At 45.3% G+C, this 17,206-nt stretch overlaps 1 protein-coding gene across 2 annotated transcripts; it reads right to left on the bottom strand.

Annotated features, from left to right (window-relative positions):
- Positions 1-8,206: 8,206 nt before the first annotated feature.
- On the bottom strand, positions 8,207-17,157 carry tedc1 (tubulin epsilon and delta complex 1). Of its 2 annotated transcripts, XM_007907026.2 has the most exons (8): positions 17,008-17,157; positions 16,177-16,258; positions 14,362-14,564; positions 13,305-13,463; positions 12,344-12,442; positions 11,975-12,061; positions 9,994-10,206; positions 8,207-9,633 (listed from the first exon to the last, which is right to left on the bottom strand). In XM_007907026.2, exons 1-8 carry the CDS (start codon positions 17,122-17,124, stop codon positions 9,241-9,243), a joined length of 1,353 nt encoding a protein of 450 aa, XP_007905217.2. In that variant the 5' UTR covers positions 17,125-17,157; the 3' UTR covers positions 8,207-9,240. The 2 variants fall into 2 exon arrangements, with proteins under 2 accessions (XP_007905217.2, XP_007905218.2); XM_007907027.2 differs by lacking the exon at positions 9,994-10,206.
- Positions 17,158-17,206: the final 49 nt, after the last annotated feature.

The raw sequence follows: 17,206 nt of genomic DNA, 5'->3' as shown, positions 1-17,206 counted from the left end.
TAGAAACCTAGGATATTGTTAATTGATTGGCGGATTGCTTTTCCAGGAGTAATAATCCCTTCAAAATAAATTTCAAAAATAAATAATAATAATAATAACAGTATATCCTGTGAAGTGCTTTGAGACGTCTTAAAGACACGATACGGCGTTATATCAAATACAAGGATTATTATTATTATTATTATTATCAAGCTGCTTTTTAAATGAGTCCCAGTGTCGTAACCTCAACCATTCCAGTCGTTAATTAAGAAAACTTCCCGGTGTCTGTCCTGAAATTGCCCTTTACACCTCTAAATCTGTGTCCTCTTGATCAATCCTAAAGTATTGATCTGGATTTAGTTTTTCAATCCAATTTACAATGTTATATAATTCTACGAGGTTCCCTTTTAGTTATTTTCTCTCAATACTGAAGAGTCCAAGTTTGTCTAATCACTGCTTATAGCCTGGGCCAACGGAAAAGTGTGGCACCCCTACAATTGTAGTTTATGGCCCACGGGCCTCCCAGCTGTTTACCTGATGTCATGCGTTTGTGAGTGTCTCTATGTGAGTGTGTGTTTCTCTCTGAGAATGTGTGTCTCTTTGTGTCTGTGAGTGTGTCTCTTCCTCTGTGTCTCTGAGTGTGTGTGTCTCTTTCTGTGTCTGTGAGTGTGTGTGTGTCTCAGTCTGTGTATGTGTGTCAGCACCTCGGGACATCCTCCCAACGTGAAAGGGGCTTTACAAATATAATTCTGTTGTTGTTGCGTGTGTCTCTGAGTGTGTGTGTGTCTCACCGTGTCTGTGTGTGTGTCTCTCTCAGTCTCTCTGGGTGTGTGTGCAGTGCTGGGCCCTGAGAGCAACTGTAGCCTCGCTGGTGTGTCCCCCGTCCCCCCAAACCCACCCAAATAAATAGGCCACCCAGTTTTTGTTAAACAAGCAATTCATATTTTTTTTGCAACAATCTAATGTGTTATTTCGTCATGGTTCGTTTTTATCAATAAAGTGAAAAAAATGCAGGTTGGCAGTAATCGCCCTGCAATTTTCCACAAAATTTGCAAATCTCTGCTATTTTGGGCAAATATTTCTGCACGTTTCTATTGGCCCAGCTTATAGCTCATTCCTGTAACACTGGGGATTATCCTCTTTACTCACACACACACACATGCACAGAGATACACACACAGACATATACACACAAACACACAGATACACACGTACAGACACACACGCACACACACACATACAGAGATACACACATACAGACACAGACACACACATGCATAAAAACACACACACAGACACACACACAGACACACACACAGACACACATACACAGAGATACACACAGACACATATACAGACAAACACATACACAGACAGACAGACATACAGACACAGGTAAATGGAACAAGCAGCAGCCTGTGATTCACCACTGACAGTGATTCCGCTGCTTCCTGCTGACTCAAACCAGCGTTAAGCCTGTTGCGCAACATAGCCGTCGGGTAAAGGCTGACAGTTCACATGTGTCACACAGACCCATGTCCCACACACGCGTGTTGCAAGTTGTGAAGAACAATGACCTTTAACCACAGCAGGGCCCACAATAGTGTCTTTACCCTCAATCCACTAGCAATTGTGTGCAGAGTGAGCTCCCACAGAACAAGCATCAGGCGAATGATCCATTAGTCTGCCAGGATAATTAATAATAATCCTTATACTTCATACAGTGCCTTTTATGTCAGGAGAATTTCAAGGGATTTGCTGTAAAGTGCAATGAACGAGGCAGCCAATTTGCCCACAGTAACGTCCCACAAACAGTCTTGGAGTGAATGGCCAATGTTAACCACAACAAAATTACTACTAATAATCCTTGCATATGATATAGCGCCTTATCATGTCTTTGAGATGTCTCAAAGCACTTCACAGAATATACTGTAAATTGAATTGACTATATATTTTGTGGGCGAAATGCGGCAGCCAATTGCGCACAGCAGTGTCCCACAAACAGGATCGAGTGACCAAATTATTATCATTATTTTTTGTTTTGAAGGAAAAGCGATACACCAATCGACTCACAACCGGATTCCTACTTACTACTAGATAAACAGAGGCGTGTGGAGTAAGGAAACTTGCCTAAACTTACATTTGTATAGTGCCTTTCACGTCAGGAGGACGTTCCAAGGTGCAGAACAATCAGTTTTGGGCCCGAGCTGGGGTTCGCGGTCAGGGAAGATGGAGGGCAGAGGGTGGGGGGAAGGAGGGTGACCGAAGGCCTCGGTGAAGAGGAGGATCTTGAGACAAGTCTTGAAGGAGGCAAAGGAAGGAGCGAGGTGCAAGGACTGTGGGATGGAGTTCCAGAGGGTGGGAGCAGAGTGGCTGAAGGCCAGCCCACTAATGGTGGGGTGGGTGAGGCGGGGGACACGAAGAAGGCCTGAGGCCACTGAGCGGAGGGAGCGGGCAGGTTGGTAGGGGGTTAGGAGGTCGCAGAGGTAGTGGGGAGCAAGACCATGGAGGGCTTTGAAAGTGAGGACCAGGATCTTGAACGGTATCCTCCGTGTGATGGGAAACCAGTGGAGTCAGGTGAGGATGGAGGTGATAGGGTCACGGATCCTTTCTCCTTTTCTTTTCCGTGGAGACCATTCACCTTTCCCATCAAGCGCTGGGAGAGTGAAGTCCAGACTCTGCAGTGGCGGCTTCTGGGGGAGGTTTGTAACATAACAGTGTGCTTGACAGACGCTCTTGCATCAGATGCAAATCCCATGACAATCAGGTTGTGCTCCACTGCCTGCAAAGCGTTCTGAGACATTTCAATATTACATTATGTTATCGGCTTGACCGTGCGGTCCCACCAACATAAAGCTCAATAATCACCTTCTCATGAAGACATTGCCCTTTTAAATAAGCACCTTCACCTCCAATATTTTTATGATGTCGAAGGGGGTTATCAGAGAAACAGGGTCTTTAATTGGGGAGTGAGTCTCAGGATTGTTAGCAGAAAAATCAGGGAAACAGCTGATAACGTCACAGCCAGCCTGGCGCATCGGCAGGACTTAGAGCAGCAGACAAATCACTGGGGGCAGGGAATCCTCCCACTCAACTCCTGTTAATCCTGCAAGCCAAAGCTGTAACGGGTAGGGTGGTCCTAGCTGGACAAGCAGCAGGAAAGCTTGCCAGGCAGTGCTCACAATGGCAAGCTAAGCAGTTTTAGCTGGTTAGACGCCAGCAGTTACCCCAACACTTGGCTCCTGCTGATCTGAACCTAACACTCTCCGCATGGTCAAGCCGGATAACATAATGTAAAAAGGATGTGTCCTGCGGGGAGAGAGCAGGGAATGGGGTTAGAGAGCTCCAGTGGGCGAGTGAGTGCCAGCACAGACACGATGGGGCGAGAGCAGGGGAATGGGGTTAGAGTAGAGAGTTCTAGTGGGGAGCGAGCACCAGCACAGACGTGATGGCCTGAATGGTCTCCTCTCCTGCTGTAAACTTTCTATGATTCAGATGCCTCAGGAGCACTCATTTCTGTTCACAATCTGACAACAGACAAGCTCGGCTCAATTCATTCCTGTTTCCACCCCTTACCTTCCTGCTCCCTCCCCCAAACACCGTGCAGAAGCCACATACACTGTAAAGCGTCTCTTACATTGTTTGAGCACAAGATCTCTTCCTCTCGCCGCTCTCTCCTTCCTCTTCGCAAACGATTTTTTTGCTGAAAGAAACAAGAGCTTTTCCTACCGTCAGTTAGTCAGTCAGGCTGCTGCTATGGGAGACTGCAATGATTGCGTGTGCTTCATTCACATCCTCTGACTCAGTGCAGGTCACTGCTTGTTCAAAAGGCTGTAGAGTAATGCTATTCCACCTCAGTTTAGGTGTAAATCTAACCCTTATGCCAGAGAGTTGTCATACATTGTCCCATAGGGAGCTCACACTCACAGAACCTTTAAAAGATGTGTCAAAACTCCACTTCTGAGCTAGATTTTCTTTGGCAGGAACTGCTGTGATGGGCTGCGAGGGAATCCTCACAGTCAATCCCCAGAGACATCGTTCCTGCATTATTTCCACCGATGTCAGGAAAAATGTGATAACAATCCATGAAGTTGATACAGCTCCTTATTACGTAAAAACATCTCGACACAGGATTTACTGTAAAGTGTAGTGACTGTATTTTTTGTTAAACTTGGCAGCTAATTTGCACACAACACTGTCCCACAACAGTCATTGAAGTGAATGAGCAATTTTGTTAGCCAGGCCATTGGAAGAAACTCTCTTCTCTTTTCACATAATACCATGGGATCTTTAATGACCACCTGAACAGAGAGACAGGACCTCGGTTTAACATCTCAAGTGAAGGAAGCTCCTCCAGATTGTGAGTTCAAAGTTCTGATGTGGGCCAGGCCAAAACCTAGTCTGAATTTGGAAGCCGATTAAATCTTACCCAAGCTAAAACTGAACTGAAGAAATTTCCGCAATCTTAAATTTTAAGACAAAGCAGGAGTATCCCCTGAGGCATTTTTCTGACATAGAGGGGGCTATAAAAGTGTAACTTCTTGTTGTTGCGGGGTGGGGGAGGGTTGGTAGTTTGGAGCTGTGACACACAGGTGAGGTTGATCTGTCGGGAGACAGCTGCCTTTAGATGAATGCTGTATTCCTGTTTCTGAAATGTCTCCTGTTTGTACAATGAATCATCTCTCCTGGTTGTCACACCGCCAACACTAATGGATGATGTGAGCAGAATGTTCTGGAAATGTTAATTCTCAGCTAATCTGCTCACAGCGCTGACATTCAAATAACCACTCACACACACGCCTGATTTTACAGTGAAGTGGATCAGGATATTTGCAAAACCTCAATCCATAATCTCAGAGGTAGATTTTCTGGAGGCATTTAAAGATAGATAGAGGAGGCGACATGAGAACGATCAGTGTGCCCTTCGCCTCTTTCTCAGTTTGTCCAGCAGGACCATGTTCCAAGAAAAGTTGGTGTTCGTCACAACCGCCAGATACCAATGAGAATCAATAATTGGGACTGATGGCCCTTGTAGACTTGAAGGGCACAATATTATTGTCCAAGTTGTTTAACAGCCCTTGTTTATTGTGCAAGGAAAGTTGTTTAATAGCAGTCCGGCTTGAAGGGCGCTATATTATTGTTGTTTTTCTTGTTGTAACACTTGAGTTTGCAGTTACCATTTGTATTTCTGCAGAATCAATTATCTTCAGGAATGTCGTCCTCAGGAACGATTGGTATTCACTTCCAAGAAATATCACTCTGTTAATTACTGAACTAAAATCACAAACACGACAGGTATTTTGGATTCGTTCGGCAGCAAATGTGGCCTCTGTCAAGGAAACATGTTGCATCTTTGTTTGGTTTGACTTTTCTGCTCATTTTCCGCTCTCACCACTTGGGTCAGGGATGAAAAAAGAGAACGGGGCTTTTCCTGGTGTCCTGACCAACATCATAGAGTTATCTGATGAAACAGCAGGGAAATAGGGCATTTGGTACAATTCAATGCTGGTGTTTATGTTCCACAAGACCTCTGCTATTCCCCTCCCCCTCATATATGCATCACATTCTCTCTTAAATACATTACGTGTTAGTTTGGTGTAGTGGTCGTGCTCTTGCCACAATTAGAATGTTGTGGGTTCAAGCCCCACGTCGGGACTTGGACTCCCATCGTTGTACAGGAATTGCTGATAAGTGTAGTTTATAAGGTTGTCAACAAACAGTGCAGCCAATTTGCACACAAGGTCCCCTACGCAAACACATATGAAGTGAGTGACCAATTTGACCTGGTGGGTTGTTGGCCAGACACCGGGAGAAACCTCCCTATAATGCTGAAAAGTCTTTCTTTTCTTTTCCAATCGTGCCATGGCATCTTTACTGTCAGTTTAATGTCTCATTGGAAAGACCACTGATGATGGAAGGTGCTCATGCAGATTAGTCCAAGGATGAGGCAGGGAGGCCAAAGATAGGGGAGTGGAGTCTGGGATCCAGGACTAACCAGATCTCAGTCAAGATGGAAATATAGCCAGGTTCATATCTGAAAAGCTGCTTCTTTAAAAGTTGTCTCAGCCTAACCAAAGGATGTGAAACAAACATGAGCAAACCAGCACAATAGGGTTTGGTTATCAGCTTGCGGAATCTGGGTGGTGTACATCTCAGCTTCACATATTTTGTGAAGCTCTGAGGCTCGGTTAAATGTCACCCATGTCCCAGAGCAAATAATTTCAAGTACGTAGACCATGATAAGCTGTTTTATTTTGTACTAAACAGTAGAATCAGAGGACACACCTGCGATTGAAGGGATTCAGAAGAAATCTGCGGAAACACTAATTCAGTGAGCGAATAGTAAACTTATGGAAGAAGCTCCCCAGGGAGATGGTGGTAGCAGCAAATGTTGTGTGTTTGAAGAACAAATTAGATAGATTTCTGCTAGAAAATAATATCTCGGTATATAGTTTGGGACACAACATGCCAAGCGGCTGCCAGGATGGTGGATGGTGGAACTAAATGGACCTTGGTCTTCTTTCGCCTTGCAAATCTTATATTCTTATGTTCTAATGTATCCAGCCTATGCACTCCCCTGAAACATGCAATAATACTCCTTTCATCTCATGCAGTGACTTATCACATTGTCGAGATGACTCAAAACACCTACACTGAAGTGGATTGACAGTGGAATTTTCGGGGCAGCATCTTGGGAGTGCTTAATATTGTTGACCTGTACCAGAGAGAGGGTAAGTGTCCGAAGGTAGGGGTCAAACAGGAAGGTCTTAAGGTGCAGTCTGAAGACGGGCAGGGAAGAGGGATTGAGGCAGAGTGTTCCAGTTTCTGGGTATAGAGATCAAAAGTATGGCCACCAATAATGGCTCAAGGAGGACGAGGGAAGCATAGAAGGCCGGAGCCAGCTGAGTGAAGTGGGTCAGGGGTTGAGGTGTGGGGGGTGTACAGGTCAGAGAGATAAGCAGATGCCAGGGTATGACGAGATTTGTAAGTGAATATGAAGATCTTGAAATCAACCTATTCTCTCAATGTCCTAGGCAATAATCCTCCAGATTAAATCGGTCATTCACCTTATGGCTTTTTGTAGGACACCTGACTATGTGGATCTCAGGATATAAGAATGGTCTCTGTCCCTCTGTAAACTCTGGTTCATTGGAGAGACTGCAAGGTGTGGTTGTTTCCATGTATCAGACAACAGGCGAAACAATAACCTCAAGCTTTGCTGTCAACAGCTCGTAGTGCACATTGTTAAACCTGCTTTTCAGCATTTACAATCGCTGGAAATGTAATATCTAGCACTGATACAGTGCCTTCCACATAAAAATAAACACACTTCAAAAATTAATTCAGAAACAGAAGTGAATGTTGTACAAAACACAAAATACTGCAGATGGTGGAAATCTGAACAAAAAAAGAAATCGCTGGGAACACTCAGCAGGTCAGGCAGCATCAATGGAGAAAGGAAAGTGAGTCAATGTTTTGGGTCCACAATCCTTCGTGAATGTTCCCAGCGGCTTCTGCTTTTGTTTTCAGATTTCCAGCGTCTGCAGTATTTTGTTTTGTTTATATTTAATTCACTGCCACTTCTAGGGAGTGCCTACCTTGAAGTTTTGCTCTTCTCTTCGACGTGAATGTTGTAGGCCTGGTGTAGTAGAGATCAGGCTCGCTGGGCTGAATTCAGCTGACTTGTTTCTTGATCTCAGGTGTGCAAGACAAAATTGATCTGTCTTACCAAATTGAGGGAACGGAAAACCTGTCTGCTGCATGTGAGCTTCTCATTGTTTGGAGGTGTAGGTGTTTGAGATTATTGAGGATTCAGCACTGTGAACTAAGAACAAGGATTCTCCCCCCACTTCCTCTCTCCTTTCCTTGTTTCACCACCTTCCCGCACCTCCTCCTTTCTTCTTGCTCACTCTCCCTTCACTCCCTCCCTCTCCCAAACACAGCCCTGTACCCTCTGGGGTGTATAACTTTAAAAAATGAAATCAAATGCAGAAATCATCAACATTTTCAGCAAAGGAGTCTTTGAAAGAGGCATTTCTTCTGTCCCACTCCCCTGCCTTTAACCTTTCATATCTGTTTTAAATATTTGTGAAATTCAATGATTAAAAATTCAGGTTCAACCAGCATTTTTGATCAGTGAAACCGCATCTGATTAACTGAAGGTAAAACAATGTCTCCTAACCAGTCACTTTACTTTTTGTTTACGAAAAACATGGTGTCGAACAGCTTCATTGTGCAGTTTAATGGAACACAAGTATAAATACCACAGTACAGTGCGCAATTGACTACACTTTACAGTATATTCTGTGAAGCCCTGAGGCCAGTCCACACTGATTGCTGTGACTGCCACCTAAGAGCCAGTGCAGGTATTGCATGTTTTAGAGAGCAGATACTCAGCTGTTGACATGGAATAGAAGGTCATTCCAGAGCTGTATGTGGACACTAGGCTGAGTCCTGCGTCTCTCTGTAGTTTAGTTGTAAGCACGCAGCCCAGGTGCTGAGTGCTGAGCTGGACACAGGCCAGCGTTGCTCTTGGAGCCTGTCCCAATGCCAGTAGCAGCCTCTGGGAGTGAAGGCCAATCCGGCTGGTTCACCCTCCAATCTTCCATATCGAGAAAATCCCAGTATATCCAGTATAACCCATGAAGTGCTTTGAGACGTTATAACAATGCGATAAGGTGCTTTATTAAAGATTATTATCATAGTGCACAACTAAGTAAATGTATGACACCTGACTGCTTGCAGCACAGGTCAGTTCCACGTTGCAATGGCCCTGAACCTGCATCGTTACAAGCTAATCTCATCAGGACATTTTAAATCCTGTTTCTTCTTATATCAGTTATCATCCCATTTCTTTGATCAAATAATCACCAAAGTTCTGAATCCTTTTATTATTCCTATTCTAAGACAATAGCTTTAAGGCTACCCTTGAACCATCAAGTGCGTGGATCCACAAGTAAGATTGCACACTTCAAGCTGGACTCACGCTGCTCCAGGACAGTACAGGAGGGAGCACTGAATTGCTGGACAAACTGTCCCTTGGATGAGATGTTAAAGCAAAGTCCTGTTTGCGCCTGCTTAGTTGGACGTCCTGCGGCCCTATTGGAAGTGAAAAGGGAGTTTCTCTCTCCTGGTGTCCTGGCTGACAATACCCCAGATATAATGGCTGTTTGTGGGACACAAATTGGCTGCCGTGTTATCTGTGACACTTTTGTGGCTTTTTGAGGGTTCAGCACTGTGCCAAATGCAAGATTATTTCTGTTAGAGAGGAGCTGATTGCCCAGTATCTGCAGGATTTGCAGCCCTCTTCATAGGTGGGATACAGATGACACCTTGCAGCCTCTCTGCGTACTCTTCCAGCGTTTCTTTACAAAGCCATCGGGCTTTCTGTAGTTGGTCCCGCAGCTCTGTCTGGGTCACTTTGAGCTGGGCGATGGTGTCCGAGGCGGTGAGAGCTCCCTCGCCTCGCCGAGCATCTGGGAGGGAGCGTCGCACCCCAGCCACGGTGGGACTCGCTTGGAGCACCAACCTGAAGTTGCCGTGTTTTCCCCTTCGCTCAGATGTGGCTCGCACCCGCGTCAGCTTCTGTTCCACATCCCGCTTGATGAGTTCGAGCTCTTCACTACCCAGTCGTGATCTCTCCGTGACTTTCATCTTTAACAGTCAAACAGTCAGTCCACAACACCCTACACCTGTGACGCACATGAGCTCCCACACCACAGAAACAAAGACCTGAAATTCTCTGCCATTTTAGCACTGATTTTCTAATTTTCCAACTCTCTGCTGACGGTCTGGCTACAAGCGCTGGTTACCCTCCAGTACCCGTCCAGTGTGAGCCTTGGTATTGAGTGTTGGTAGGGCACTCAACTGTGGAGGGTGTTTGGGGAGGGGTCTTAAACCTGGGGACTCCAGGATGGAGGGACTCCAGGATAGAGCACTGGGCGACACCAGGGTGGGTGGGGGGCACTGAACAACACTACCAATATACTACCATTACCATGAACGGGCCATTACCTTTTCATGCCACAAGGCTGTCCTGTCCGACACTATTTGCTGTAGCTCTTTCTGCAGATTTCCGAGGGACTCGGACAGTCTGTCTATTTCTCCAATGAGATAGTTATCAGTGTGGGTGCTGAGCTGGCCAGGAACAGTAACCTTATTTGCATTTGCATGATCCTGCGTGTCTGAGGCTTGGCCCTCCTCCAGCTTAGCATTCAGCACACTCTCCTGACAAGGAACACACCATTAATGTAACAAACAATATTTTTATAACAGCTTATCAAGACACCAGTCGGTCATGGTCTTATCTCCGAATCGGATTGTGGGTTCAAGCTCCTTGTCCGTGTTCTGAGCTCACAGTTTAACTGACAGTGCTGACATTCCAGCACAGTATTGGGAGCACCCTACATTGTCGGAGGTGCCATCCTTCGGATGAGACTTTAAACTAAGTTCTGCCTGATCATATGGATGTTAAAAATCCCAAAGCAATTTTAATTATTTGAAAAGAGAAGGGAGTTTCTCCCTTCTTATTTCCTGACCAACAATTTAGATTACGCGGTCAGTCATTCACTTATATAATAATAATTATTCCTTCATGGCTATATGTGGGATAAACACATATTCATTACACTGAACTATAATTATTGTAAATTGCTTTGAGATGTTTCAATGTTATATATGCTGTTAGATGTGGTGTATCAACTCAAAGTCGTATATAGTAACGATTAAGTGATGTGACTATTTTTGTTGGTGAAATTGGCAGCCAATTTGCACACAGCAAGATTTCACAAAACAGACATGATCTGAAGGGCTGATGGATTTCTCCATGGGGTTGTTGACCAGAACACTGGGAGAAAGCACCTTCTTTTTTAGATAGTGTTGTGCGATTTTTAATATCCACTTACAATGGTACAAACGAGTCCTGATTTGTAACATCTCATGAACCTTTATAAAACACTGGTTAGACCTCAGCTGGAATAATGTGTTCAGTTCTGGGCATCACACTTTAGGAATGATGTCAAAGCATTGGAGAGGATGCAAAGGAGATTTTCCAGGATGGTACCAGGAATGAGGGACTTCAGTTATCAGGAGAGGCTCGAGAAGCTGGGATTATTCTCCTTGGAGCAAAGAAGGTTAAGAGGAGACTTAATAGAAGTTTTCACAATTATGTGGGGATTTGATAGGGTGAACAAGGAGAAACAATTTCCACTGGCGGATGGGTCGGTAACCCGAGGACACCATTGGGTAAGATAAGTTTGCAGGGCTATAGGGAGAGAGTGGGGGAGTGGGATTGATATTTGGATAGCTCTTTTAAAAGAGCCGGCACAGACACGATGGACCGAATGGCCTCCTTCAGTGCTGTATAATTCTATGATTCTATGATTTGAGGAACGGCACCTTCGACAATGCAGCGTTCCCTCCAGTATAGTCGCTGGACTGTGAGCTCAGGACCCGTGGTGGGGATAATAATAATCCTTGCATTTGATATGGTGCCTTATCATCTTTGAGGCGTCTCAAAGCACTTCACAGAATATAATATAAAATACAGGGTCTGTAAATTTTGTGGGCGAAATGCGGCAGTCAATTGCACACAGCAAGGATGGAGCCCTTGTACCTGTGACCCAGAGGCGAGAGTTCTACCCAACTAGGGCCAGGCCAATGCTTGCGAGAGCTGGCATCTACCGATCCTCGGATCACACTGTGCCAGCATTAGGGCTGCATGGAGCCCGATCCTGTCTAGAGGCCTGAGGGGATCTGAATTTAGTAGCATCGTCTAGTAATATATATGGCCCCAGCACGAGAAAGGCAAACACTGTGCCTGGGCTATACAGCAGCATTCAGTTGTCTCACGACCTGAGATCCTTGCTGGTTCATAGCCTTAAAATCATTGCTTCAAATGTAAGATCGTACAGAATTTTAGAATATTCTTTATCCAGACTTATTTTGAGAGCACAATTTTGCTGTGAGTTCCTGTGCCGGAACGGCTGCTACTCACCATCCACTGCCAGTAAATCCCTTCACATTGCTTCCACTCCAGGTAGGCCTCCAGCCAGCTGCTCTCCAGCTCCAACAGCTGCAACATCTGCAAGGACAGGTGCTCACTAAGGGGTTGGGATGGTCAGGCTTGGAACAAATAACATAACAGCAACCACGTCTGCTGATTGTGTGAGCATCAGCCAAAGAGCTGTGTGGAGTAAGGAAACTTGCCCACTCAAAGTCCCATGGTGGGGTTTGAATACAATGAGAATGCTAGCAACTGAGCCAGACTGATACCCTGAATATTAGAAACATTGTTAGGTGAGGGCATTGGGTGTTTCTGTTGTGTCGCTGGTCGGAAAACACCCAAGCTCACTGTCCAGGTTACCTCAGTGCCATGTTTGGGGTCTTGAATGAGACGGGTTTCCATCACAGACAGGTGATCAGTGTTCAGGTCAGTGCTGCATCCTCGGGTGTAAGAATGAATCTGAAATACAGAGTCGCTGATCAGAGCAGTTTTCAGATTTGTTTATCTAATAAGCATTAGATTTGCTTTAGTGCTTCACAGGTTATACTGTAAAGTGTAGTGATTGTTTATCTTGTAGGCGAATGCAAAAAGCCAATTTTGCACACAGCAACATCCCACAAATAGCTATGTACCTGGGGAACAGTCCACCAGAACACAGGGAGGAACTCTTTTTCGATTTTCAAATAGTGCCATGGGATCCTTAAAACCTGAATAGGCAGACAGGACTTTGGTTTAACCTTTCATCCAAAGGCACCCCCGACAATGCAACACACTGGAGTGTCAGCCTAGACTATGAGCTCCAAGTCCCGACGTGGGGCTTGAACCCGATAGTGATGCTAATTGAGCCAGGCTGACATCCAAGTATAACTTTTCAAGCTCTGCACAAAGAAAGGGAAATACTGGCTGGCAGTACATTTTACACACCCAACCACACTGCCAAACTGTAGAGTTCAGAATGCTGTAATCTCAATAACCTTCTGACTGAGGAGTGCAAAATGACCCAAGGAATTGACCAGTGAGATAGTGGACGACTCTTCCCTATGGTGGAGCATCCACAACAAGGAACAGAATTTTCTTCACACGGAGGGAGGTGAGAGAGTAGGATGGTCTGATAAGGGTCACAGAGGCAGAATCTATCGGGATATATAAAAGGCAATACATAGACACTGGGAAGAAAAGGGGTTAATGAGTGTGGGAAAAGGGCTTAAAAGATCTGCAATAAGTTTATAAAATGGTGGAGGAGGCTTGAATGGCTGAAAGGCTTTTCCTGTTGCTTCCTGACACAACAGGGCAAAGTTTTTCAGTGGCTGAAGCTGTCTACCTTGTAGAGGGCTGCACACCTCTCGTGCTCTGCACTGTGGAGAGCTCGCCACCGAAAACACAGCTTCCCATGCAAGCACTGCAAGCGCCGGATATCCACCCAAGCCCGACTCCGAGTCACTGCTTCCTCTGCCAGGTCGAGGGCATCAGCTCTCCTGCACTGAAAGACACAGCGGGAGTTAGGAAACAGCAGTGGGATGATAGACTCTAACCACGTATGTGATCCGCCTGACAGAGCCACTAACATGCAAGGCACGGAGTCTAGCTCAGAAGCGGGACAGTTCAGATTAAATAATATGGAGCAGGAAAGGAGAATAAGATCAGCAAATACATCAGGGAGCTGGATAGATGCTTGAGGAGATAAATGATTGAGAAATACAAGAAAGAAATATCAGTCATCAGGAAAGCACAGTTAGTAAAATAGTTCTAGGCACCTGAAGGCAATGTCACAGATGTGCATGGAAGAATAATACAGGCTGACAGCCAGTGTCACAGTGGGTAGATAAAGAAAAGGGTAAAGCCGCTCCTGTTTTGTGTTGGCAGAAGATATACAATAGCCAATTACGTACAACAGTGTCCCACAAATAGTCGTGGATTGAATAAGCAAATTATTATTACTAATTTTTGTAAGGGATTATTACCCTTGGAAAAGTGATCCACCAATCGACTAACAACAACAAAATTATATTTGTATAGCGCCTTTCACGTCAGGAGGATGTCCCAAAACAACCGGGTTCCTATTTACTGCTAAGTAAACAGAGGCAAGTGGAGTAAGGAAACTTGCCCAACATTTCATCCTGTCGGGAATCAAACCCAGTTTCTGAGCTCACTGAGGTCTCTATCTGTGAGGAGCACTAAAAAATCACTGAGCTGCAGCAATTATCAGATAACATTGAGCAATGCATCTAGCAATACAAGACCCTGGTCTGCTCCTCTGGTAGCACAGATGTGTCTGGTCCTGAGCAGTTCTGGTTCTTCTCTGCTCCTGAAACCCTTCCAACGTACAACCTTTGGCTTTTAAGTGTTTGGACACTTTTGTGTTTAAGAGGTATTCTTACAGTGCAGAGAGACGTCTCATCCCCCAAACGCAGTCTATGGACATTCATCAGCTGCTTCAGTAGGTTTATCTTCTGCAGAAGCCAGGAGAAGGCCAGAAGCAGCTCCCGGCTGCCCGCACTGCCATCAGCAGGGAGACAATACAAATCCCTCAGTCCGTAGCCATAGTGTGCGAGCGCTGCCTTTACGTATTCAACCTGGTCAACTATGGCAGGTAGGGAGAAAGAAATAGAGAATGTTTCAGAAAAGGACGATCAAAAGCCATTTACTTTATGATGACTGTTTATTTCATTGGCAGCCTGGCTCAGTCACTCACCCTCTTGTCTCTAGGTCACATTGTTGGCAATTCAAATCTTTTTTTGCTTGAGACATTAAACCGAGTGTCATCTGCTTGTTTAAGTGGACATTAAATAAAACACAGCACTATTAGAATAACCAAGATAAATTGATCATTCACTTCATGCCTGTAGCTCAGTGGTTAGAGCACTCGCTTTGCAAGTGAGAGACCTGAGTTCAATTCCAGGCAGAGGGCGAAACCTTGGGCAAGTTTCCTTACTCCACACAGAGCCTAATAATAATCCCTCCAAAAAAAATAATTAAATTGGTCATTTTCAATCTACGACTGTTTGTGGGACATTGCTGTGCGCAATTGGCTGCCGCGTTCGCCCACAAATATACAATCAATTCACTTTACAGTGTGTTCTGTGAAGCGCTTTGGGACGTCCTCCCGACGTGAAAAGCGCTATATCAAATGCAAGGATTATTATTATTATTATTATGCCTGTTTGTGGGACCTTTCTGCACATGTGCTGCTTTGTCTACACAAACAGTCACTACATGTAACAATCCCTGTGAAGTGTTCTAATAGACGCTACCTCAAATATAAAGTTAATATATTATAAGGTTTGTCAAGCTTTTCTCTCTTGAGGTAAGATGATTGAGAGGGGACTTGATAGAGGTGTTGAAAATCATGAAAGAATTTGATAATGTGAACATTAGGCTGTTTCCACTTCTAGACAAGTCCATAACAAGGGAACATATATATGATAGCCAGTACTAGACAGTTAGGAGCTACATCTTCATACAGAGGGTGGTGAAAATGCAGAAATCACTATTGGAGTGTAGGAAGCTGTAGTTCAGCAAAAAACATCAGTGTATTTACTATCAAAACTGATGTAGGGGAGGAGGACAGAGCTCCTGTGCAGTATAAACACCAGCAGACCATGTGTGCTGAATGGCCTGTTTCTGTGCTGATCAGTCTATGTAATTCTATGACAACTGTTGAACCGAATATGTGGCTTTAATCTCCTCTCTCTCTCCTCCTTACCGTGCAGGGCCCACAGTCAACAATGAATTTCAACCATATGCTAATGGTGTTGCCTGCATTGCTCTCACCTTTGCCTCTGTCCATTGGTTGAACCCAGTACGGAATCCCATATCATACCTGTTTTTTTGTTGACAAACAGCTAAACCAAAGTCCCATAGTCTTAAGGTAAAAGTCCAATTTATCTGGAGGATTGTTGGCTTTGACATCAAGGAAGGAGGAGAAACTCCCTTCTTTTTTCATTAGTCACGAGGGATCTTCAGCCTCAAGTGCAGGCGGGCATGAGTTTTAGTGTCTCATTCAGTACTGCACTGAAATGCCAGCCTGGACTATCAGCTCAAAATCACCCATGGCTGAACCCACAACCTTCCACCTGAAGGTGAGAATGTTACTATCTGAGCCAGTCTGACATCTTACAAACTGTTGCTCTACATCATAAACTGAGAGAAACTCGCACAAATAGTTTTCTTGCACATCTATACAAACGTTGTACCCATAGGTGGCGTATCCACACGGCTCATGTCCTCACAAACTTGTCTGAGAAGGCAATACAGCATCTTCCAAAACTCGGCGGCCTGGAAAACATTAAACAATTGTGTCAAAGAAGCATTAAGGACACAACTGTGATCCGTGAGCCGGCCTACAACCGGACGGTCAGACTCGGTTACAACCGTGGTTTGGAACCATAACCTTCTGCCTCAAGCGCGCTCTCAACTGAGCCAGAATGGCACCCAAAACAATTTAACAATTCAATAACTTTTCCCACCTCAAGGTATGCTTCCCAGCCAAGATAAAACACAACACACCCGACTACCCGTCCCACAGCAGCAGGTGGGTCTCAGCACTATCTGCCTCACTCTCCGGAACTCATCCCGTAATCCCTCCGACTCGCTCGCTCCCTCGTTCAAGATCTCATAACCTTCCTTTGACCACACATTTGGTTAGCTCCCCCCCACGCCCCCCGCAAGCTCAGGTGCCCATCCAGCAGTGTGGAGACATCCTCTGGATAAATATAATCCATTTGGTATGTGCAGATGACATACATACACACACACACATACATACACACACACATACATACACACACACACATACATACATACACACACATACATACAGGGTGACCAAAAAGTCTGATCTCTCAGCGACCCCTATTATCTAACAAAAAGATTCTTTACGACTTATATTAGACATTGTGATGGCATCGTGACTTTTTTTAGGCACTCTGTACACTATGTGGAGCTGTCAGTCTGGGCCGGACACTGTGGGTTAGACCCCAAGCACTTGTCAGTGTGGCTCTGCTGAGCGCTGCGGGGGGGCTCACCACGTGCTCCCGGCCCAGCTTGGCTTGCCGGAAAAGCTCGGGGGTGAGCGTGGCCAGTCCCGGGCCCAGACTGGCCACAACTCTACACAGAGCGGCAATCACCGGCCGCACCTTCATCACCTACACCCGCCTTCTCCCGGTAACCCCCGCCCTGTCTCTCCACGGTAACCCCCGCCCTGTCTCCCCCCCGGTAACCCCC

Source organism: Callorhinchus milii, unplaced genomic scaffold, assembly GCF_018977255.1.
Source record: "Callorhinchus milii isolate IMCB2004 unplaced genomic scaffold, IMCB_Cmil_1.0 Scaffold9, whole genome shotgun sequence".
Classification (NCBI taxonomy): Eukaryota; Metazoa; Chordata; class Chondrichthyes; order Chimaeriformes; family Callorhinchidae; genus Callorhinchus; species Callorhinchus milii.
Note: the sequence above shows the minus strand (reverse complement) of the source record. Positions and strands in the feature narration are given on the sequence as shown.

Bases quoted from the DNA above. Each gene is read 5' to 3' on its own strand.
- tedc1 (XM_007907026.2), bottom strand. From the start codon at position 17,124: ATGAAGGTGCGGCCGGTGATTGCCGCTCTGTGTAGAGTTGTGGCCAGT. The intron at 13,464-14,361 runs GTAAGAATACCT...TGTGTCTTTCAG, and splicing joins ATGAGACGTCTCTCTGCACT to TGCAGGAGAGCTGATGCCCT. The intron at 10,207-11,974 runs GTGAGTAGCAGC...GTTCCTTGTCAG, and splicing joins GGATTTACTGGCAGTGGATG to GAGAGTGTGCTGAATGCTAA.